This window comes from Leuciscus leuciscus, assembly GCF_965113295.1.
Source record: "Leuciscus leuciscus genome assembly, chromosome: 12".
Lineage (NCBI taxonomy): Eukaryota > Metazoa > Chordata > Actinopteri > Cypriniformes > Leuciscidae > Leuciscus > Leuciscus leuciscus.
The window spans coordinates 18308645-18334509 of NC_138736.1; the positions used below are offsets into that span (position 1 = coordinate 18308645).

The 25865-nt window shown below is 38.0% G+C and overlaps 1 protein-coding gene across 1 annotated transcript; it reads left to right on the forward strand.

Moving 5' to 3' along the window:
* Positions 1 to 23366: 23366 nt before the first annotated feature.
* Positions 23367 to 25650, forward strand: LOC309511021 (uncharacterized protein). Its single transcript, XM_082186038.1, has 4 exons — positions 23367 to 23520; positions 24108 to 24175; positions 24316 to 24359; positions 25441 to 25650. The coding sequence occupies exons 1-4, from the start codon at positions 23394 to 23396 to the stop codon at positions 25529 to 25531; spliced, it is 330 nt and encodes a 109-aa protein (XP_082042164.1). The 5' UTR covers positions 23367 to 23393; the 3' UTR covers positions 25532 to 25650.
* The last annotated feature ends 215 nt before the right edge of the window (positions 25651 to 25865 follow it).

Consider the following 25865-nt stretch of genomic DNA (forward strand, 5'->3'; position numbering starts at 1 on the left):
CCCAGCCCTATTCACGAGTTCACACTTACAAATAAGTCAGATAGAATAAATGCGTATTTGGCGTGCTGTCCGAGGAGAGGGCTCCGGGCTCGGTATTCGGCCCGAACCCAGAGTACTCCCCCCGTATTCCTGGCTGTGAAGAAAGAGCCAAGACTGAGGAGTCGGGGTGGTGGAGGGATGCTGGAAAACTGTCAAGGAATGTTAGGTGAGTTGACAGAGTGGATATATATATATATACTTCTTGTCATGCTGATTAGGGTAGACGTAATTGTTTGATGACAAGTAGATTTGGATTGATTATCTGAACGTGCTCCTCCCGAACTTTGTTTATAAAACATCATTAAAAGGTTTAAAGGTACAGCAAGTTTCAAATTTTAAATATTTAGTTACAATTATTGATGACAAACTGTGTAAATGTGGACCATATACATAAGAAAACAAGACAGCATTTTGGTCTACTCAGGAAGTTAAGAAATTTTAGTATTGATAGGAGGATCCTTACTACTGTTTACAGATCGATGATTGAAAGTATTTTAACATATAATATCGTTTTGTGGTATAGCAAATAAGATCACCAGCCAAAAACAGAGTACATTGCAAGAGCTGTTTTCACATTTTATGGAGAAAAAAAGGCAACAGCAGTATATTCAGACCAGACCCATCCCCTCCACTCCTGCTTTAAGGCCCTTCCTTCGGGGTGCAGGCTGAGTATACCATTGGCTAAAAGAACATTTATAAAATATAATTTGTTCCACTGGCGGTGACTGTTTTAAATCAAATCTAACCCTACCCCTTAAAATGAATAGTACATTCACCAAATTAATAATTAGTCAAAGAGATATGGTCCCACTTTATATGAAGTGTCTTTAACTACAATGTACTAACATTTAAGTTAACCACTTGATACAATGCACTTATTGTGTACATTCATGTTTTTATATTGTGCTTAAAAAAAAAAAAAAAAAGTACCTGCATGTAATTACAGTGGTAATTAATTTCTGTAATTGCATCTATAATTACACAGTTGATGAAACTAACCCTTGGAAGGCCGGGTGGCTTGAGAACATCTGGAGGATCGGCTAGCTTGACAACGACTGGAGAGTCGGCTGACTTGACAACGTCTGGAGGGCCGGCTGAGAGACGGGCGTCTGGAGTGCTGACTTAGAGACGGATGTCTTGAATGCTGGCTGACTTGCTGACGTCTGGAGTGCTGGCTGAGAGACGGGCGTCTGGAGTGCTGACTTAGAGACAGATGTCTTGAATGCTGGCTGACTTGCTGAAGTCTGGAGTGCCGGCTGACTAGAAGATGTCTAAAGGGCCGACTTCGGAAGACCTAATGAAAAAAAAAGAGAGTTCAAGGACGGCCATCAAGAGGGCCAGTCGCGTTTCCACTGTCACTTCCGGGGCTTGATCGGGGCTTACTCGGGGCCAACGGCCAGGATTTCTGGCCCGTCGAATACCTTGGGCCAGAGCGGGCCAGCTCGGGCTAGAGGAGTGGTTACGAACAGAGGCAGAGTTCACCTGAGTCGGGAGACGGCAGCGCCGGATGATTCTGTCAGCATTAAAGACTTTTAAAATAATTTAACTCGAGTTCATGTTTGAATGCCTTGTGTTTGTGATGCAAAAGACTATGCGCGCTAACCATTACCATAGTAAACATAGTAAACGCTTGAAGATTTTTTCGGGAGCTTCCTCTGTTTCTCTGACGGAAAATATCTGTATGGGAGTCGAGTAGGGCTGTCAAAATTGCTCAAAAATGACGTTCGAATATTCCCTCTAAAAAACACACGAATATTCGAACTATTCGAACATCTGGTTGCGCATTTTTTCAATGACGCGCATTACGTCAATAACAGGACAAATTAATACAAAGAGACATACATAACTTGTATAGGTAGTTAATTTAAGTTTAAACATATTTGACAATGTATTACCAACACAAAACCAAGTAAATAAACTAATGGCCAAGACCGCAGACCTCAGTCTCGCTCACTCGCAGGCACTCTCTCTCTCTCGCGCCCTCGCGCTCACGCTCTCTCTGCTCATAACGGTTTAAATGAACAACAATAAGCACATGTTGAGTGCTGATCAAGAGTTTTGTGCAAGCAATTTAAGGTCGCGACTCTTGCTCCAAATATAGCAGGCTTCATTCAGTGATTGAAACAAATGTATTAACATTAATTGAAGTTTTACAGTATAGAACCGACATTGAAAGCTCCGAGCGAGCTGTGGTAAACATGGAACTTTTCTGTTTAACTTTAAATAAAATGAGGCACACAATTCCGAGAAATGTGACAACAAAGAACTTTTACCCTGAGGTTCATAAAAAATAAAGTGCTATTAAAAAAGAAAAAGGCTACTTACATTATTGGTGCTTGTATTAAAAAAAGGAAAAACTTACTGCAATTTATTCCATTGTCTTTTAGTGCACTGTCAACTTTGTGCTAGACAGTGCGACTCGTGTGACCTGTCCCTCAAGTCTTGTTTATACTCGACGCGTCCGCACGAGCGCGAATCGCCCCCTATCGTTTCAAAGAATAGTACAACGGCGAGCGCGTCGAGTATAAACGCCTCGTCCGTTTGGGGGAGGTGCGCGCGCAGTCTGCGGAGACTCGCGCTGCGGAGACAGGCGAAAGTATAAACAAGGCTTCAGGCAGCGCGCGCGCCCACTCGCAAAGGAGACAGCCGCGCCTCTGCTTCCGCGGGCGTGTTTTTCCATATTCGAAATTCACATTCGAATATTAATTTTCACGTTCGAATTTCTGTTTTTTAAAACTATTCGAATATATATTCGAATTTAGAATATTCGTTGACAGCCCTAGAGTCGAGAGAGTGCTGCTAAAGCTCCTCAGGTTGTATTTTTGGTGGCATATATTTGTAGAAATTATCATTCTTTCTAAATGTAATGTAAATATGTCCTTTAACTACCAGATAAACAGTAACAGACGCGACTGAAGAAGTAAGTGTGTCCTCTTTCTTTTGTGAAATAGACCTAACAGTAATTTATTTCTGAGTGACTAATGTGCAATTTTGACATAAATTAATTCATTATGATCAATCATCACTTTTTATTGTAAACCTGTGGTAAAACATCGATGCTTGGGTTTTAAATATTCAAGTAAACAACAAAAATGCCAGCAAACGGCCGCTTTTATCATGTTTGTTTTCAACGCTGTTTCCAGTGATTTCTGATTAGTTTTCTGATAAAACTTCCATTTGTTGGTGAATGGGTTAGTGTGACGTTGTTCCAGAGAGGCGCGTTACGGGCGTGTTTTAGTGAAGCGCTGTGGAGCTTCTGGCCCGGCAGTGGAAACGCAGGCCCGGTGCTATTAGCCCGAGGCTATTAGCCCGGCACGGCCCGTTTAAAGCCCTGGCCCGGCCCTGGCCCGACAGTGGAAACGCGGCTAATCAGGGCCCTGTATAAAAGGAGTCTTGAACTAGACTGTTCACTAAAGGAGACTTGAACTAGACTGCACACTAAAGGAGTCTTGAACTAGACTGTTCACTAAAGGAGATGGACTGTGAGCTGAGGAGGCTCCAAAAAATATATAAAAAAAATATTGGAGATCAAACAGCTGGATAAAACTGATCTCAGTATGTGAACTTATTTAACCAAGTAACACTTTAGTATGAATATTTATTAATGCAACTTTGTCTTGCTCTCGTTCTCCCTCCCATCCCACAAAACCAATAAAACAGTTTGAGACCTATCTGCAGTTTCAATGTGCTTTTATTAAGTGTAATATTGTATGGTGATTGCATCTACATCTGCACCAGCTGGGTGGTCCGCTCTGGTGACTCTGAAGCGCCGAACACAGTTGAAATGTGCCTTTAGGAGGCCAAAGGTCATCTCTATCTTCACTCTGGTTTTACTGAGGGCCACATTGAAGCGGTGCTGTGGCCCTGTCTGTGGGTCATGATAGGGGGTTATTGTGTAGGTTTTCTATCTCAGTTCAAATTAACAGTGTTTTGTACTGTACCAAATTTAACTTGCTTTCCTCAAAGCGCTGACACAACATAGACTCACGGAAAATTTGTGAGTCAAGCGCCAGGCCATTTGGCATCCAAACTTGTGATCATACGTTCATGACCAACACAAGTCGTTTGCAGATTAAATGTTTAGTAGATCATTGTTATATCTGTTAATGTTACTATTAATTTAAAGATTCATCTCACAGAAAATAATCATCTCACATATTCCCATCTCTACCTGAACATTAAGGCAGTGATAGGACTTCCTATTAACATAATCTGCCTCATGTTCCCCTAGAGCAGTGGAGATTGGAGCAATAGACTGCAAACATGTTGCAATGACTCTAGGGAATCCTATCATAAGATTAACAGAATAATAATAAAAAAGATTTAAAATAATTCTTAACATGTATTGTACAGTACATTTGTGAAATTTGCTTTTTGAAAAAAAAAAAGTGTTCATGTGATGTCACCCTATCAATATATCTTACTAGCAATTTTATAAAAGCCCTCTTTTATGGATATGGTTTATAAATGTCCGGGGAACACTATTAATGAAACTATTCATGTACTCCTGCAGAGCGACCTTGTGAATGGTTTGACAAACCGTGTTTTCCCCTATAGCTTCCCATATGAAAAAAACCTGCATGGTTCATATATGGCAACCATATATCTTCCTTACTTAAATCAGCCAGAATTACCTTCTGTGTTTCATATAAGGCCAATATATGTCATATACAAAATCAGACCGATTATGGCCCATTTCATACTAAATAGCACACATATAACTTATAGGGGATTTTTGCGTCATATATGAATACTGTTAAAAGACTTATATGAGTTTTACATGAAAAAAAGTATGCAAATGTGTATGGTATTAGTAGAAATATATAAAATTCATATATAAATCATTTAAAGTTCTTATATTGAATCATATGCTATTCAAATTAAAGTCATATAGAATTTATACACATTTTGTGTCATTTGTTTATGTGTTTCATACAGATTTCATGTTTTGATGACCAACATCTGATTCACTTATATGCAGTTGGCAAATTTTTAAAGGGATAACTCCACTTTAAAATGAGAATTTTGTCATCATATACTCACCCTCATGTTGTTTCAATCCTGTATGAATTTCTTTCTTCTGCTGAACAGAAAGGAAGATATTTAGAAGAATGTCAGTAACCAGACAGTTTCTGGTCTCATTGACTTCCATAGTATATTTTTTTCCTAATATGGAAGTCAATGAGACCAGAAACTGTCTGGTTACTGACATTCTTCTAAATATTTTCCTTTCTGTTCAGCAGAAGAAAGAAATTCATACAGGTTTGAAACAACATGAGGGTGAATATATGATGACAAACCTTTATGAAGACTGTTAATTTTCCTACAGGATTTGAAAGAGCAGTTATAAAGCAATGACATTGTAAGACCGTGTATTTACATTATTTGTGAACTGTCTGGGCCTGTTGTTTGTGAACAAATCATAACATATTATTGCAAATGAACAAAGTTGAGTCAAATATGTTTCTAGAACAGTGATTAAAATGTTGAAAATTGGCTGGAATATGTTTTTGTATATGTGACATGAACTCTGGTGGTGATGCACTCTAAAAACTTTTAATATGATTTACTCAATTTTTTGGTTAAACATTTTTACACTTAGAATTGATTAGATTTGTAAGCAGTGAAATCAATTACATACACTGTATTAACTGAGTAAATGTAAGTGAAACAAATTAAATAGATCTGAGTAACTGCATTTGGTACATTAACAAATAAAATTGAATAGAAATAATTGGGGGGGAAACATTTAAAAACAAATATTTATGAGTAATATTAACTGTGTTTATATGCCAGTAATATTAACTTTTTTTTATTTCCTCTAAACCTTTGTAAAAATATTCCATACAACCACCGGTATAACTACATGACATAGGCCTTTATTGTCAATGAGTATAGCCTACAGAAATACAGCATATTTTATACTATTTTTAACACATAATACAATATTGCCTACATTTAAACTCATGTAAGAAACATTTTCTAAGTAAAAATTAAACATTTAGGCCTAAACATTCAAGTGTAATCAACCGGTCTGTTATCCAGTATCCACCGGATCAGCGCTAATTCCCATCCCGGAGATGGGCTCGCCTCTGCGGGGGAGCCTCTAACTTTACACCGCCGTCCTGCGTCACTCACGGCGAGAGATGCTGCGACGCGAATGACTCAATCACCTGCCAATAAACACACAGTGCACAGTTCTGAGGACATTTTATCATCCAAATTAGTTATATTCATTATCTTTAGGAATATAGTCGTGTGTTTTTTATGCAAGGCGTTACAATCACGCGAAAAGGCAGGCGCGAGTCGACACTCGTTTAACTCGTGAGTAACATTGTGTCTCTGTATGTTCTTTCGCATTAAATAAAATGATTTGAAGCACATTAATGATTATACAGATAAAATAAAACATACACACACCTGAATTTCACAGAGGAAATGCACCAATTCTGCGACGAAGAGAAGAGTAGAACTGTTCTGCTGGACTGGAGACTGGAGAGAGTTCAAACAGCGCGCGCTCACTCAACCGTTGAGCTGTCGTCGTCACGTCAGAGGGTGGGGGAGGGGTGCATTGTTTTAATTGAGTAAACTTAATCAATTTCTTATGCGTGTTAAATATTAATAATATTGATTTTATTTAAGTAATATTTGTGGTTCTTGAAACAGATTAGTTTAATTATCCATTCTCAAATATGGTGATGGAAATTTCACAAATATATTAGCTCAGTGTATTTTAAATAAATAATTGGTTAGTCAAATACTAAATTATTTTAGTGAAAAACTTCTTTTTATTAACTGTAAATTTCAGACAAAATTAATTTTTGGAGTTTTAGTCAATTATTTCGGTATGTTCAACTCAAACTATCAAGTAAATAATATTCAGAGATTTTATTAAGTGAATAAAGTTAATTATTTCTGTGATATTTACTAAGCCACTGAATTATTTTTTTTAGATTTTTTAGAATTTATTTTTTATTTTACCCATAAGAATCACTTCGACATTTAGGAAAGTTTTATGTTTGTAGGTTAAGAATAGAACTGCATGTTGTATACCATAGTAGTAATGTGATAAAGTTTAGAGAAATTGTCACAAATGAAAATGAAAACAGGTGATGCAGGATTTAAAATGAAAACTATTTATATGTGAAATATGCAACTGTATCTTGTAGAACACACTAATACAGTGCCCTCCACAATTATTGAACCCCCTGGTAAATATGATCAAAATTGGCTGTAAAAAATAAATCTGCATCGATTATCCTTGTGATCTTTCATTCAAAAAATGTGCAAAATTCTAACCTTTCATTGAAGTAAAAGAATTGAAAGTGGGGGGAAATCACATTATGAAATAAATGTTTTTCTCCAAAACATGTTGGCCACAATTATTGAAACCCCTAGAATTTTTTACGAGTAAAATATCTCTGAAGTATATTCCCATTAATATTTACCTTTTTTAGTACACCAGGGTGACTAGGAACATGAAACTGTCCAGCTATGACTTCGTGTTTCACAGGAGTTTAAATATGAGGAAACACAAAGGCCAAATCCCCTTAATCATCCATCACAATGAGTAAAACCACAGAATACAGTTCTGATGCGTAGCAAAAGATTGTTGAGCATCACAAACTAGAAAGTGGCTGTAAGACAATAGCTAAAGAATTGAAAATCCCCATTTTGACCATCAGGGCAATAATTAAGAAGTTATAACCAACTAAAGATGTTATGAATCTGACAGGAAAAGGACGTGTGTCTATACTGTCTTAATGCACGGCGAGTATGAAAGTTTGACTGGCCAAAGACTCTCCAAGGATCACAGATGGAGAATTGCAGAGATTAGTTGAGTCTTAGGGTCAGAAAGCCTAAAAAAAAAATTATCAAACAACCCCTACATCCCCACATGTTGTTTGGGAGGGTTTAAAAAAAAACCTCCTCGCTCATCCAAAAACAAATTCCAGCAAATTTAATTGTCAGACACGACTGGATCTTCAAACAACACAGGGTTCTGTGGTCAGATGAGACTAAAACAGAGCTTTTTGGCAGCAAACACACTAGATGGGTTTGGTGAACACAAGGATAAAAAGTACCCCATGTGTACAATTTAATATACTGTTGGATCTTTAATGTTGTGGGCATATTTTTCTGCTGGAGGTCCTGGACTTCTTGTTCAGATACATGGCATTGTGGATTCTATCAAATATCAACAGATAAAAAATCAAAACCTGATGCCTTCTGCTAGAAATCTTATAATGGGCCGTGGTTGGATCTTCCATCAGGACAACGATCCAAAACAAACATCAAAATCAAAACAAAAATTGGTTGTGGAGCACAAAATGAAGCTTCTGCCATGACCGTCTCAGTCCCCTGACCTGATGAGTGGGCTGAACTGAAGAGGAGAAGCACCAACATGGATCTGGGAATCTGAAGGATCTGGAGAGATTCTGTGTGGAGGAATGATCTCTGATCTCTTGTCAGTTATTCTCCAAACTCATCAGGCATTATAGGAGAAGACTCAGAGCTGTTATCTTGGCAAAAGGAGATTGCAAAAAGTATTTAATAAAAGGGTTTCAATAATTGTGGCCAACGTGTTTTGGAGAAAAACATTTATTTCATAATGTGATTTTCCCCCCACTTTCAATTCTTTTACTTCAATGAAAGGTTAGAATTTTGCACATTTTTTGAATGAAAGATCACAAGGATAATCGATGCAGATTTATTTTTTACAGCCAATTTTGATCATATTTACCAGGGGGTTCAATAATTGTGGAGGGCACTGTAAATGTGTGCTTGTGTGTGTAGTTTAAATGTTGTGTTTCATCTAAGGCTGATTATACAGTATACAGTAACCATGATTGACTACAGGCATAGGCCTCGACTTAGGACAAGATAAGAACAAGCATGAGTGAAGTAAAGCCTTATACTGATTGGTAAACTGCACTGTGTTTTATACACGTCCATGCTGGACATTCATATTAAATTAGCATTATTTTCCTATGTTTTTACATCATGAAAATCTATATGGAATCTCTATGCTTCATTTGTATGTAGGACATATATGACATAATATGATTAAAAATATACTAATATTATACAATTTATATATGTGGTTTTTGCAGCATATATGTCCCTTACAATATTCTGTTGGAACATATAAGAATCACGGGAGTTTTTAGCAAACCTTTTCCATATGGGTTCTGTGCGTCACCCACCGTGCAAGTATGTACCACTTGCAAAAAAAAAAGCAACGCAATATTTGCGGTACAGTAAGTGCATGAATTCGATGTGTTAAATTCTTTATGTGTGGCTCAAGAAGTTCGCAAAGATAAGACATTGCTTCCGCGGAAAATCTGTATCTTTCATACAAATAACTATCTGGAAAGGCAAGGGGATTTTGTCTGGCTAAAAACTCTTTCTTTACGAAGTGCTCGTCAAACAATTTGCGCTAAGATGTCCACCGGATTTGGAAGAAAAGGTGAAGTCATTGCAACAGACACTGGGAATAAGTTACGTCACCTATATGTTTCTTTGCTCTCAGCTGATTGGTCAAACTTCAGTCTGAGATCTTGAATCCAGAACATAACCTGCCCCGGAGCAGGTTAGCCGTGCGGCGTAAGATACCATGGCGACGAACACCGATTAAAGCCAAGCTACTTTCATAGTACCTAAAAGCAGATTCTTTGCGGGGCAGTCATGGCCTAGTGGTTAGGGAGTTGAACTGGTAACCCAAAGGTTGCTGGTTCGATTCCAGAACCGGTGGGAAATGACTGAGGTGCCCTTGAGCAAGGCACCTAACCCCTAATCGCTCCCCGGGCGCCACACAAAGGCTGCCCGCTGCTCTGGGTGTGTGTATCCACGTTTGCAGTGTGTGTGTGTTAACTACTCACTACTCTGCTCCTAATGTGTGTGCATTAACTTGGATGGGTTAAATGCAGAAGTCAAATTCCAAGTATGGGTTACCATACTTGGCCGTCACTTTCACTTTCACTTTCACTTTCACTAAAACCCAGGGTTGGCGGAAACTAAACTGAAACATAGCTGGCTAGCCACCTAAACCGGCTTCATGGTAGGCTATAGGCCCCCGGTTTGTCATGTGTTTGTGTATAGTCTGGTTTGTTGTGAGCACATGGCTTGTCATGTATTTCCTTGTGCCATGTGCTCTCCTGTCAATTGTCTAGCCCCTCCCATCTTGTTACCTGATTATTGATTAAACTGCCCCACCTGCCTTTCTCGTTACCCTCTTTTGTTTGCTTCCCTATTTAGTCTCCCTGTGTTTGCAGTCCTGTGCTGGTTTGTAGTGATGGCAAAATGAGGCTTCCTGAACCACTGAGACCTCGCAGCCCATTGCTTCAGCCAAAGGTTCATTACTCGAAGCTTCATTCATCATTGCTCACTAGTGACACCTAGCTATTGTGCAAAGAAATAGCAGACAAATTAATTCATTCTGAACCAGTCTGTTTTATTTATTTATTTTCTACTCACTGTTAATGTCTGTAACCTTTCATTTGCTATAATAAAAAGACATGAGCAGACTTTTGTCCATTACCTGAGTATAATATAAAATATGTATCTTTCTCTGTCTGAATTTACTTGTGCAGAGACAACTGTCACACAAAGAGTTAATGAATTATTCATAAATTGTTTGGATAGTGACAGTATGAACAACAAAAGTGACACTGTGTTGAGTGCAGTGCTTATGTTGGAGGGAGTGTAATAAATTCAACTGCAACAGAATAGTCTGGAAGGAAGGATTACAATAGATTTTTATTGAGAAAAAGAATTATTTCAAGTGTGTTGGGGTTTAGACGATTCCTCTTCTCGGACAAAATCTCTCCAGCCTTGGAAAATATCCTTTCACAAGGAACAGAGGATGCAGGGGAACATAAAACTGGCAGTGCCAGCTGGTATAAATGAGGATACTGATGCTTCTGTTGAGCCCAGACAGGGGAGGATTCCCTCTTTCTTGCTGGCTCCATTACCAGGAAAAAGGAAGAGGTCACAAAAAGCAAACAAATCCAAAAGGGCAATCCAAATAAAAAAGCAGTCCAGTTCAGATCCAAAAATCCAAAGCAATCCAAATAATCTTATCTAATTAATATAACAAGACTATAATATAGCTACTATAATTAATAATAACAATATTTTATAATTATTCTAACCTGATAATGTAATAATATACAGCCCTATCACATATATGACACAATAATGACAATGACAATGATAGTTATCTAACTCTCTGACTCTCTGACACTACTACAACTGCTTCTACTACTCCTGACAACACCCACAAGGTGGCGCGAGTTTCGAACCCCCTTTTTCCGGAAGCGACACTCAGACCGAACCGATGACGTATCCACACCAAGCGGCAACCTCCCCGTCTCTCTCTTGAAACCAACACGGAAGTGAGTTAAACTGCAATTCATTGACTGGTCGCTTGAGGCTGGCTGCACAAGTGTATCTCCCCCATGTTAAAATGACCAACTTTACAGCAGAAAAAAACATGTTTACAGCCTGGTTCTCTATGTGGCTTTGGTCTATACAGCTAATTTTGCCCTTCATAACAACTGTGAGGGGGGTGAATTTTTTTATAACTCATCCGTTTAGTTGATTAATATTTAAAGTTCTGCATAATTAAGGGTGTGGCCACTTGGGTGACAGGTGGATTGCCGCTCATGTCAATGCTAGCCGTTTGTCTGCTGTTACTAGCCGTCACTTCACCTCAGCATATGTTAGCTGCTGAACTTGCCATCTCTGCAGTGTTTTGTGCTTTTTTTCGGGATTATTTCATACAATTTAATACACCCATTACTTCGCCCACGGCTTAGGATTCCGTGTAGAGTATCGTTCGAGAGAACAACCAGCACTGTATTTCAGTTGTTTTCCTCTGTGAACATGCACTAATGGATGTCTGACAATTTCGTTGCTTTTTGGAGTTTTCAGATTTAAAAACGTCAATAAAGGCTCGTTCGTTCTGCTCTCACAGAACAGATAGATTATAATATGCTTATGTACCGTCAGATGAAATCCTGCAGGTGTCGGCGCTTTCTCCGTCCATGCAATAAATGCACATCCTTGAATGAGTGCGGATTTTCTAGCGCATTTACTTGAACTTCATAGGCAATATATCTATGGTTTAACCCATTTGAGAGGTGGCCAAAATCAGAATTTAAAATGGACTGAATAAGGTCTCTACGAACTTGACGAGCGATGCCACGCAGACGGACCATAGACTATAAAAAAAGAGTGACTGACATGTATGCACATAAATCACTGTCACACACACTCTCTCAGAGTAATATTAAGTTACTGCTTAATACATTTTCAACTAGCAGAATAGTACAGAACCACGATACACAGTCTCACTTGTAGCCATGTCATTTAACTATTATAATATTTCGAAGGACAAAAATAGGAACTTTTAATTGGCTTTACATCATGAACTGTCACTTTAGCGCGAGGCCCTGTGCAGTCGCAGACTTGGTACTGTCAGTAGCATAAGCTAACTCGATCACGTCGAGCTAGGTGGGCGTGATTTCAGATAGCCAGGCTCCTCAGCCTCTTTGCCCATTTTCTGTTATCCGGGAGTGACGCAAGGCCAAGATGGCGACGGCCGGCTCCGCCCACTTTAGGCTTCAAAAATGCTCTTCAGAAACCTACGGGTGACGTCACGGACACTACGTCCATATTTTTTTACAGTCTATGATCCACACAAACCGAGGCCTCGTTTGTCATTAGTCACTTGATCTTCATGTTAACAACACAAGCCTCGAATCGCGGCTTCATCCGGCAAATGTCACATCACTAGTGGTTCGTTGTTCTATGTTCCCTTGTGTTTCCAGTTATGCCAGATGCCTGTCTTTTCCCCTATATGGGGAGTTTTTGTTGTAGTTTTGTTTTATTTTTGATTACTTATTAATTCCTTTCCCGCACATGAATCCTCGCTTCACTATTTTTACCATTCCGTGACAACTTACCAATGAAAACTTACCAATGTAATGCAATGAGCTCTAGTATCCAAATAGCTACATCTTGAGACGGTTGTAAAACTTGTGAAGAAAAACAAACATTCAATCGTTTAATACAACACCAAATTGCAAGAGAATATTTATTTTTGTTGAAAATGCCTAAAATGTATTTAATCAGTGGCGGTTCTAGAGGGGGGGCCAGTGCCCCGTGTCACCAAGCTTGGCCCCCCCTCTGGCCCCCCTAAATTTGGAATCGTAAAATCACACCAAACCAAACACCTGCGCATTTTATCAGTTGCGGTGCCTTCATCTATAGGCTACACTGCAGCACGACGTATATTCACATCAAATGTGAACGCAGAGGAACGGGACACTGCAGTTCACAAAAGTTCATTATTTGCATGTGCTTTAAAGCCTTGCCGGTTAAACATGTCATTCGCTGCTGATGCGCTGTTCAAATATGCGCTTTACTGAGCGCGTAGGCTACACTCGACGCGCACATGCACTAAAAGCCTGTTACTGGACTAAGTTATCTTTTGAGTCTTATATTGCGCTAATACTGTCAAATACAGACAATGTTTACATAAACAAAGTTGGTTAGGTCTAAAGTGAAAGCAAACAGAGAAAATTAATTAAAATCTGCTTGTCATATGCGTGTATATTAGACGCGTCGCGTGCAGTTCTTAAAGAGACAGTAGCCCTAATAATAAACATGCTGCCGCTTGTCCTTAAAGAGATAGTTCACCCAAAACCAAACAGTTGCTGGTCCCCATTGACTTCCATACATAGTAGGAAAAAAATATACTATGGAAGTCACAGGGGTACATCAACTGTTTGGTTACTCACATTCTTTCAAATAACGTTTATTTTCAACAGAAGAAAGAAACTTATTCAGGTTTAAAACAACTTAAGAGAGTAAATTATGACTTTTTGGGGGGAGAACTATCCCTTTAATGTTAATAAAACAACAAAACACACAGAGGAAATCATTCACTGCTCTTGACTGAGAACTTTAAGTCTGTTGTGTTTTATTTTCATATGTGTTCATTTAATTACTTTCTTCAATTCTACGGTTAAATACACATTTAGCTGAAAAAATAAAGCACTGTTTATTTCATTTGTATATTAAGTTGTGTATGTGTAATATGTATCTCTGTTCTTAATTTTTATAACAAAGAAAATAGTGACAAAGATTTTTATTTTCGCCACTTTGGCCTAAATGTCTGCCATTCTTTTTTATTTTATATTTTGTTACCTAGGCTATATTTTGTTACCTAGCCTATAAGGCTTTGCTTTTAAAATAGGGACATTAGTTTGGCTGTAATGCTCAATCACATGCAAAATAGTAAAACCAACATGAAATAAGAATCGTGATAAAATCGTGATTTTCCTAAAAAAAATAAAAAATTGTGATATGATATTATTGCCATATCGCCCACCCCAGGTGTAAAAAAGTGCCTAGATGTGCTTAGATGCTAAAAATGTGTTATTATTGATCATTATATCACACTACAATTAAACATAATGAAACATTCATTTGAATTGAAATTGTTTTATTAGCTTAGCTAATATAATTTATTAGATTTTTCTAGAGATTGCAGTCATGCATGACATGGTGAAAAATGATTTGAAATAATACTGAAAATAGGTTAAGATGAATGTTAAAGGTGTGCCCCCTAAAAGCACAAGTGGCCCCTGCCTGGCCCCCCCAGTTACTGTGGTCTAGAACCGCCACTGACAATGAGAAAAGCATCATTACACTAGTCAAGCGAAAATCCTGACCCCTGCATTTTCCCTTGAATAAAGCAATGACAGATGCAAACCAAAAACAGAAATACTGAGCCAGAGGAAGATTTAATGAGGGATTGGAATGGGAAAAGCGTAAAAATAAAAAAAACATTGTTAGCCTTCACCAGACCTCCGGCTGCCGTGTGATAAGATGCTTCTTGACACCTTTAAAGAGACAGGATTTTTCATTCAGATCATTTAGGGAAACACATTCTTGAGTTAAGAAAGGGAATATTTACACATTGTTGCTCTTTTGTGCAATTCATCATTGTTTCAATGAAATATTTGTTTTGGCTAAAGTGTGAGGTTCTCAATTGATGGAAGGCTGTCTGATTCATCTTTATTCTCAGGGGGATTCAGTGGAGGCCACTGTGTTGACTCATCAGACCTTGCCTGCAGCAGTATCTCTGACACTTGTGTTACCAGGGTTTATGTTTCAAAGATTTCTATGTTGCATGCAGTTTTCTGTGGGTAGCTGTTTGTAAGATGCCTAATGTGATTTAAATCATTCAGTTGCCACAAGAAATACACAGTACCACAACTATATTCATTATAGTTACTATTTCCCAGAATAAACTCTGATGTAACCCTTTACAATAATTATAATGCACTTTACAATATGGTTTTATTGTTACTACATAAGTTAACATGAAATGACAATTAACGATACTTCTATAGAATGTATTAATCTTATGTGTCACATTGCTCTGGCTGTAAAGTGCTCTAAGTGATGTCACGCGTTTTTTAGGCCAAAACATTTTTTGTCACATACAGCAAACATCTCCTCACTATCCGCTAGCTGCCTGTCACCTGAACACACTGTAAAAAAACGCGGTCTCTGTAGACACCACAGGCTCCACAAACGGCAACAAAAACAAACTGGGCTCACCCGCACCATGAAACACAACAAACAGTGCTCCAGCCAATCACCGACAAGAAGTATTTGAGGGGTGTGGTTTGGGGGTTAGTGCGCGTGCACATGAAGGGGGTGTGTGGAGGAGAGAGAAGCATGAAGAGGGAAGTTTGAATTATGGCCGACACACGACTAAAGAGACGACGTTCCGATGAACAAATTGCAAAGAAGAGGGACAAGGATAAGGAACGTGCGAAGTCCCGAATTTACATCGGAAAAACCCTCGAAAGGTGGCGAGGTGGCGATCCGACATTCAGTTGCTCTGTTTTTGCAGAACAGGTAAATCCATTTTTCTTTCTAAATTGACGTTCATGTTCACCAAACCAACACAAGGATGTAATTAGCTAGAACCAGAGCCATAGAGAGAGAGAGTTGCGACACTCCCATAGACCTCCGTTGTAAATAATGGCGGCGCTTTTAACCGCCTACTTCCGGGATATGAAGATCGGAATAGTTCTAAACACTGTCATTTGGGCGTTGGACACCATTCACTTACATTGCTGCGCGTCGAGTTGTTCCAGAGTTAAGTTGCCGAAATATCGACCTCTTTTGAATTGTCAACTGTCTATATTGTATCAGAGGCCCTTTGCGATGCTTATACTGGTCTTCATTTGTACATGCACAGCGTAATTATTTATATTTTATGTTGGTTGTTTCAACCAATTTTCAAGCACTGCCTGCTAGCTAGTTAGCTAGCGCGACTTCGTCAGCTAAGAGTTCGGTAATGAATCGCTACCACCTTTATAGCAACTTTTATTTAATTTAATTTTTTGGGATATACTAACTTTTCATTATGTTATTATTGTCTTGAGTGAAGCGGCTTGTGAGAACAATGCTGGACCTTTAGGATTGTTATGGCCATCACCAGTCCTGTCTGTTTCATGGATCACCTGCCCCTGGTTTTTGTTTTTCTTGTTCACACACACAAGCACACATTTTTGTTGTCTGTCATTGTTTAATAAAAAATATTTTATTTGAAAACCTTCATTTGTATCAGCCATGCTTAAATTCGTTTTTAATCTGTTATAGTTTTGATAATGTGTATGGCCTTAATCTTAAAATAATATTCTTAGTCTTAACATGATCATGTTTCACGTTGTGGTCCTGGGGGTGGCCACTTTCATCAGAAGAAGTGAGCTAGCTTCTAAGCGAATTCTGAACGGACCGCCACGGCAGACCGCTTGCGTGATCACGAAGGTAGGCTAATGGCTGAATCAAAATTTATAAGCAAAATCACGGGAATCAATAGCCTAATACAGCCCAGTTGTGCTAAAATAAATATCATGAGACGTCCATCATCAGATGAATGATATGGAAAAGTTAAGTTAGAGCCGCTAAAGCCAGTGCTACTACCCATGCGAACATGAACACTAAGCTTTTCCCTCCAAAAATATAGCTTAAAACTTATCTCATAATGCAAAACTGACAACAAAATGCAATAATGCAATAACAGCTGAAAAAGTACTTGGGTGTGTGTTTTATTTTATATTTACCGTTCAATAATGCAATCGCTGCTGTCTGTCCCATAGAAGAACATGACAGCCAGCGTACGTTTTGGAACTATTGGGGCTTACATGAACCACGTGACAGCCATAGCGGCGACATCAAAGAGTGTCGCAACTCTCTCTCTCTATGGCTCTGGCTAGAACTATGCAGTCAGCTTTAGCTTTGGTGAATACAACATATATGTTTCTAGCAGCTGGCGATCAATCTCTATTGTAAATGGTCAAGCAAATTCACAGTAGGGTGACAATTTGTGTGAATGATTGTTTTCACCCACTGTTTGTTATGGATTTGAATGTTCATTTATAGGCTATTGACAACTTTGACTAAATTTGTTTACGCCGCCGCCGTTGTTTATGCTCACTGGGAAACGTGAAGCTAACGTTATCTTGCTATTATTGCGTCCTTGTATGGGAGCTATAGCTATAGTTATAACCTCAGGTGGCGAAACGATTTTAAGACAATGTTTCTCTTTTTCTGCATTCTGTTCTGCAATATATAAAAGCATTTATCTAACTTGCTGACATTACACATTGAATGAAGTATCAGTAAAACTTAACTTTGTTTTTAGTGATTACTTTGACTTTCCTTTATGCCGGAAGGGAGGGGAGGAGGGAGGAGACGGGATGAGGAGGAGGGAGGGTCTAGCTAGCCTCCGTTTTGTTTGACAACAATTCGAATGTCAACACTCCCGCCATCACTTAGAGCACCTTTAAATGCATGTGGAATAATCAAGGAGAACAGAATCAGGTGTGATGAACTAATTAACAACCTATGAGACTACAAGGGTCTGTTTACACGAGATAATATTTTTTATTGCGTTTTGGCCGTTCCTTTACAGGTTAACAGTGTTTTGGTGGCCTGAAAATGCTAACTTTTGAAAACGGGTTTCAGAGTGCAAGTTTTTGAAAACGACACCCTTATCATCGCCGTGTAAACTACAAAAACGCAAATCTGTGAAAATGGTGATGTCATGCACATTTTTTTTTTTTTTTTTTTTTTACAAATGAAAGGATACAGACATTAAATGAAAGGGACATACGGACATCATCACAAGTGTTTATGAGAATTACACAAATCAACAGAATATAACATTTTGTCATCATGTAAAATTAACAGACTCAAGGATGATATGTGACCCTGGACCACAGAACCAGTCACACGGGTCAATTTTTTTACAATTGAGATTTATACATCATCTGAAAGCTGAATAAATAAGTTTTCCATTGATGTATGGTTTGTTAGGATAGGACAATATTTGGCCGATATACAACTATTTGAAAATTTGAATGGAGTACATTCTAAAATTGGGATTACAGTGAATGATGCTGTCTTTTGTGAAGATGAAATTTACACAGAAGACAATGTACATTATTACAGTATTATAAAGATTAACATCATCAGAATGAAAATGTTTTTATTTAGATAGATTATGTAATTTTTTGTAGGCATGTGAGAGTTATGCTCGACTGCACTGTAGTAAAATAATACGTATATGCAGGCGCGTAGTCTTTCTTTACAGTGACATCGCCAACTAGTCTGGCATAAACAATACAGCATTATTAGTCGTTTTCACTGACCCGTGTGAACAGGGATCGTTTTGAAGACTTTGTCATCTGTACAAAGAAAAACTAAGGAAAACTAAATTAAACTAAACACAGAAACTAAACAGAAACTTGTACATACTGTAAATGTGACGTTAATCTCAAAATTTACTAATATATTTTTTACGATTAAAAGCTGTATCTTTTAACATAATTGAATGCACTGTGAACTTACATTAACATTTGTTTTAACTAACAAAGATTAATAAATGCTGTACAAAATACTAACTAATATGTAACTAATGTTAACAAATCAGACATTATTGTAAAGTGTTACCAAAACACAAATACAAGTATGGGAATTATGCATAAGATGCTAAACAGTATTGAGTTCACATGTATGCTGCACAATTGATAGCTGCTTTTCCTTCAATATCTGGTCCCACTCAACCATCTAAATGGAAGAATAATTTTATTTTTCCCCTGGGATTTGATGTGATAGATTAATTGCTGCTTGCAAAAAGTGAAAGAGTGACATTTTAAGTACTAGGTATAGTTTATTTATTTGTGGATTTAGCATTCAAATCTGCCACAGATTACATTTGATGTTTTCTTCATAGGTCAAACAGCTTAAAATATATCAAAAACTAATATTTATGTCACTGTAGCTTTGAGTGACAGCAACACTTCCTTGAGCCAGCCAAATGCCTTGTTAACTTAGGGTTTAGCTTGTCACGGATCAGTGTTTCTGACAGACCCTGGCCCAGACCCTCAGAGGAATTATCAATCAAGAAGGTCCACTAGAAGGTCAGCTGTGTCAGGATCAATTAGAGTGCACCTTCATAACTTCATAGCCCCATCAAAGAAACAAAAATAAAATAGGAAATGGCATACCAGAACCTTGCTGGTGTGGCTTAAGTCTTTTTTAATAAACGTATTTGCATAATTACATTGAGAATATTTAGCATTTCTGTTTTGATACTGTGCTGGTCTAGGTCGCATTCCACCCATACAACTAAATGAGTAAATTATATATACAGTATTATATAATTAAAAGTGTTACACAACAATTTTCTAATTTCTATAATGGTTCCCAAGGGAGGTTTTCACAGCGATTACATTTTTGATTCCCCAAAAGAATATTACATTGAACATCTTAAAATAACCATTTTTTTCTTAGTGCATTTCAATAATCGAAGGAATCTTTTTTCCACTATAAAGAATATTTTGTGCAATGGAAAGATTCCATGGAACCATCGATGACAATAAGCAACTTTTATTTTCAAGAGTGTACATTCAACCTTATTTATATAATTATTTTGATTACATTTCATGCATCTATTTTTGCTCTGCATAACCTCTAAAAAAATAATAAGCAATTACATGCATTGACAAGCATAAAGAGCAAATATGAAATTTGATCTACTAATGATTTATGCAGTGAATATGAGGAGTGTTTAAAGCCCTGCATGAAATTTGAATTACTTTATGAATCAGGCATCAAACTTGCAGGAGCTAAATCGAATACTTTAAGCTACTGAGTTGTTTGGTCCCGGAGTAATTAGGTTGACTCACTTTCTTGCTTTGGTGTTACGTTGTTTACTTCATCCATCAGAAACGAGAAGACCATTCTTCCGTTGCATCACCATACACAGTTTGCAACCCGTTCTCATCTCAGGGCGTCATATAAGGCCGTTTTGTCACGTCCTTCGGCGTTTTCTGCCCACGCATATAGCACCCTTTTGCGTATAGATGACACGCACATGGCTTTCAACCAACTTCAATGTAAAACCATCCGCGATGTAATTACACGCTCAGGGCTTCGCCAGTCGTCAATTCACCTCAACATTGACCGACTGCACAGACTAAAGACGTTTTCAGCAACGACAAATGTTTGCTCTATGATTAGGATTGCCTACACCTAATATAGGAGGTCATTGTTTTCCATTATTTATCTTTTGAGAGGAGATATTCGCCATTTTCAACACCCTTATCGTCTGTGAGAGACGCTCGCGGCTTAACCACCTCCAATGCAACCCACCCGCGTTTTACAGGACGCAGTTGGACTTTGCTAGCCAATCCAAGTGCGTGATATCAGACGCTTTCAGCAACAGTAGCATGCGTAGGCTACAATTTCGTTAAGTTTTAAATAAGCCTGTGGTAGCCTACTCAATTTAAACGTGAATGTGTGCTAGGTATCCTAACTAAAAACACGACAATATAGGTTCCATCATCCCTTAATTGCCCGCAGGAGTATATTGGCCGAATTCAACACACACCCTTTATCGTGTGTGAGAGACGCTCATGGCTTTCAACCATCAATGCAACCCACGGGCGTTTTACAGGACGCAGTTGGACTCGTTAAATATGGACGCTTGGCCAGGACCCCTTGGCGTCACACTTTAACGCACTGGGTATACCTTTGGCGTCATTTTTCAACGTGTAGGGTAGTCTTGTTTGACTTCTATAGAACTCTGAACCGGAGCCTGCGGCGTTGAAATTTGACGTCTTGGGTAACACCGCAACCCGTCTGCTGTGCTGTGTATGGGTCGAGGCTACAATAAATACAAATAAAAAGGAATAGACTACAATGAATGATCTATGCCAGGGCTAGTAAAATGGCGGCCCCCAGATGATATTTATCTGGCCCTCCAACTGGTTTTTGATGTTTAAAAACCCTCGCAATCTGATATCAAAGTGCCCTCTCTGCGCAAAGGTTTAGCGCGTTCGGCAACCGCATTCAGCGGTGAGTTTAACAACGCACATGGTGTGCAACCGCATTCAGCGGTGAGTTTAACAACGCTCAACTGCAGGTAAAACGGCATTCAGAGGTGAGTTTAACCAAAACAACGCTCAACTGCAGGTAAAACTGCATTCAAAGGTGAGTTTAACAACGCTCCACGGCGTGCAAGTAAGCAGTTTAAGCGTTTTCTTGTCATAGGAACTGGTACATAGGTACACTGCTTTAACTAGAGCATGCTGGGTAACGTATTTTTATCGGAGGTTTGTTGATGTTAATAAATATATAATATGCTACGATTGTGTTCAATTAATATTTTATTTTTTATTTTATTTTTTATTGATTAAATCCTCTAAATTAATAACGCTGACGTCACTGTATGGGGCGATCCCAAGGTCCATTGCGATTTCCCACTTGGTAAGTAGAAGAGTTAATTAATGGATACTATTCTTAAATTTACACATCTAAAAACTGTTGAATCAGGACAAGAAGTTGTGTTTAGAACCTTTAGATGTGTAAGGTGGCAATTTCGTATGACGGTAAATAATAGAAGGCATTATAAAAATATAGCTTGCTGCACCAAATGTGCAGGCTAGCAAAGTTAGCTAATTGAATTCAAGTTCATTTTTGTCGCATATAATCATGTATCATACTGGGGAATGTAATATTTTCAGTATTACATTAGCCCACAACTATTATCCAATATTAGAAATGTTCAGATGAAGAACAGTTGCCAGATTGGTTTGTTTTACAGCCTAATTGTTTAAAATCCACGCAAAATTATATAATTAACACCCAAATAAATCTATAATTAACAATACAAATTAATTTATAACTACAACATTATTGTGGCTCATCACAATATGAAATGATAAATAATTTGTGTGTTCTTTCAGAGGCTACTACAGTGAACAGTGCAACTGTAAAATTATTTTCCATTTCTGTCCTTTGCCTTAAAATAAAAAAAAATTCCACTTTCCCAAGCCTTTTTTTATCACACATAGATCAACCCAAAACCAACCAAATGGCTGGGAAACTATCCAATCTGGCAACATGAAGAATACTGGTGTAAAATATAAGGTGTTTGATTCTGAATTGCTGAATTGCAGGTCCTTCAATTTTGCCTGCTCTTTATTCTAATCCCCCACCACACATACACACACAGAAACACACACAATAAAGGCACTTTTAAGAGCCACGTCTGTCTTGTGTTTTTCTGTCAAGTATTACTGTAAGTCATGATGGCAATGGCAGAAACTGCAGAGTACCTCTGGCCTTATCTGAAACTGGCCATTGATTGCATACAGTTGAAGAGGAATGTTTCTTGCATTGTACTCTTGCATTGCATTGATGTTTCTAATAATTCAGTGGATTTAACTAATGTCTGATAACTGCTTTTGTTCATTTCAGGTGAGTAAACTTGAAGCTGTATGATACAAGCCAATTTTATTTATTGGCAAGCCAGATAAAAGGGCTTCGAATAAATGGGTTGCAGAAATAATAACCCATCTGCACCCCACTCCTGTCACTAAAATTATTTTGGAGAAGATGCGGAGGGCCTATGAATTTATCTTGACAAAATGTAAGTAATGTTTTGATTTAGAAATTATGAATGTTTAAAATGTATATTTCTTTGTTAATATGTAAAGATTTTAAATGAAAGTAAACTTGTATTATAGCAACCTCCACAGCACAGCAACCGGAGAGTCAAATGGTGCAGCAGGCGGAGAGTCAAGCGGCGGCAGAGAGTCAAACCAAGGAGTCTGAGACTGTATTTGTTCTTAACCTTGTTCCTCTGTCTTCCCCACTCTCTCCAACCTCTCTCTTCTACTTCTTCTACTTGTACAACTATTCTTCCTTCACTTTCTTCCAAACTTCCACTGCCATGCTCTAAGTCTTTTCAACAAATGAAAAGGACAAACACCTCTGCCTCTTCACACTATTCTCCCTCTGTCTCTCTTCCATCTCCGTCTGCCTCTTACATTTCCACGTCTTTGTGTCAGGAAGGGTCACGTGTGAAGAACAGAAGAAAAGGTAACCTTTTGCATGGTACATCTTACCCCACACTGGTAATAAATTTGCTCCCAGTCAGAGTTGACTTCATGTAAATTTGATTCATTGGGCTAACCGGGTCATTGGTAGCCAGTTCACAGTATTTAGTTATTTAGCTGTGGCCAATGTCCAAGGCCTGTGGTTAATGTCAGTCCCTGACTTAAGGTCCTTCCACACTGAGTCTGAAATTTTCGTATGCGTTTTTCCGTATTCGTCATTCGGTGGCTCTGAATTGTCAAAACACCATTCCAAATTCTTGCTACTGATCCGAAAAACGCAGAAAATCGAACCCGATCCTATTTTTTTATGACGGCAGTGTGTAAACGTGATTGACAAAACATATTTATTCGTCGATTTCAGAGTCAGTGTGCAAGGACCATTAAGCTAAGAGGACTTTGGGAAAGCCAATCCTGTACATTTTGCTTTCAAAAACAGGGACAAATTTACTTTGACATAAATGAAAAGTACTGCATATTACCTCACATGTGAAATTATAAATTTGAACTGATTTAGCTACAAAGCATGGCATCATGGCTTAATAAACTTTCCGTGTCTTTTCATCATTTCAGGTTGCCGAAAATGTAGTAGGCAGAAGGTTTTCCTCTTTGATCGAATAACTGGGGAACGGATAAATGAGGTAAAATGTGTTCTGTTAGGCTGCTTTCTTGTCTAAATTACTGATTCTGACCTTTCAAAGATAATAAAACAATATGTTATGCCCTAATCAGTGATTGCTAAAACAGTTCAAATAATTATTATTCGTGTTTTTGTGTGTAGGGGAAAGCCGAGTTGAAAGTCCACTGGTTGCCATGCACTGTGTGGTAAGTCATATTTTATTTATTATTTAATTCTCAGTACTCAAGCAAATAGCGATGAGGTGGAGGCATTTGGAAGAGCTAGATCCGGCAGGTAGGCCCTTGTAACCTTTAGGACATGCATTCCGATGATGAAAAATTATGGAATAGTCTTCCGAGCATTCCAAAATCAGACACACTCTCTCAGTCCAGACTAAAGACAAATATCTGGACTGTCTTTAGTCTGGACTGAGAGAGTGTGTCTGAATTTGGAATGCTCGGAAGACTATTCCATAATTTTAAAGACAAATGGGCGAATGATCTACCTCCTTGTCTTTATTTAGAATATTCTGTTTGTAAGATCCTGGAATTTTGTGATTAACACAATGGATTGTAGGTAATGAGGAGCTGAACCATTCAGTACTTGCTGAGTAATTAATAGAACTCTAAAATTAGCTGACAGACAGCCAATGTATGGACAATAAAATGGTCCTGATGTGATCTGGTTTTACTGTTTCTAGTAAGTTCTCTAGTGGCTAGCTCTAGCTCTGAACTATCTTATTTATTGAGCCTGCAGCAGGACATCCACTTGGTAATGCATTACAAAAGTAGCAGTGTTTCATGCACACATAAATTAATCTTTCAGCATCTGAAACACTTATGTGTCATAATTTAGTTGTTTCCTGTTGTACATGTGTTGGAAATGTGATTTTCCTCTTCCCACTAATGACAACTTCATCCCTCAGTTTATCAGAAACATTTTGAAATCCGTAAATTGAGATACATGGCTTTCAATGTACAGGAACTGTGTGGAACATTGTGTAACTAGAGCTGCCAGACAATTGTAGTTTAGTAAAAAGTACAATAGTTTCCTGTGAGATGCAATGTTGTATAAAAATGTGTAAAATGAAAAAACACCGTAAATTGAGTGAATGTACTCAGTTGCATTCCACTACTGGGCTTAACCAGGGTTAATGCTACTTTAACAAACATAAATACATTTCAATGAACTCTCTAAATTTAACCCAACAGGTTTTTTTTTCTTTTTTTCTTTTTTTTTTTTTCTCTGTGTTCTAATGAATTTTTTTGCACTTATGATATTTTACAGTGGCAAAACCTGGGATGACACATGGGAGCCTGCCAGTGAATTCCTGCATGTTATGCCTAATTCCCCACATCCCAACCAGCTTTCAGCATGACAGCCTAGTCACCTGGACTCAAGCACCCTTAATTTCTTTTCTTTTTTTTTGTGAGTTTTTTCTTTTCTTTTCTTTTTCTTTTTCTCTTGCTTTTGTTCATTAAAGTTTTTTGCACAATACCCAGTCTCTTTTTGTGTTTATTTTCTTAATGGTGTGTAAAAAAAAAAAAACTTTTGCATTTTCAATAACTGCACAACAGCCAGGAAGTGTGCCATGGAGATCATAAGGGAGAAAATGAGTGCTGTTTGGCATAATGGCATTCCCAAAGGCATTATTTGTACTTTAAAAAAAAAAAATTATATAGTTTAGGTAAGTCTACTTGAACTATTTGTTT

What these genes read in the sequence shown, in the direction of transcription:
- LOC309511021 (XM_082186038.1), top strand. Translation starts at nt 23,394, where the DNA reads ATGAAAAGGACAAACACCTCTGCCTCTTCACACTATTCTCCCTCTGTC. An exon ending in CTGGGGAACGGATAAATGAG is followed by an intron (nt 24,176 to 24,315) that starts GTAAAATGTGTT and finishes TTTTGTGTGTAG; the next exon opens with GGGAAAGCCGAGTTGAAAGT. An exon ending in TGGTTGCCATGCACTGTGTG is followed by an intron (nt 24,360 to 25,440) that starts GTAAGTCATATT and finishes GATATTTTACAG; the next exon opens with TGGCAAAACCTGGGATGACA.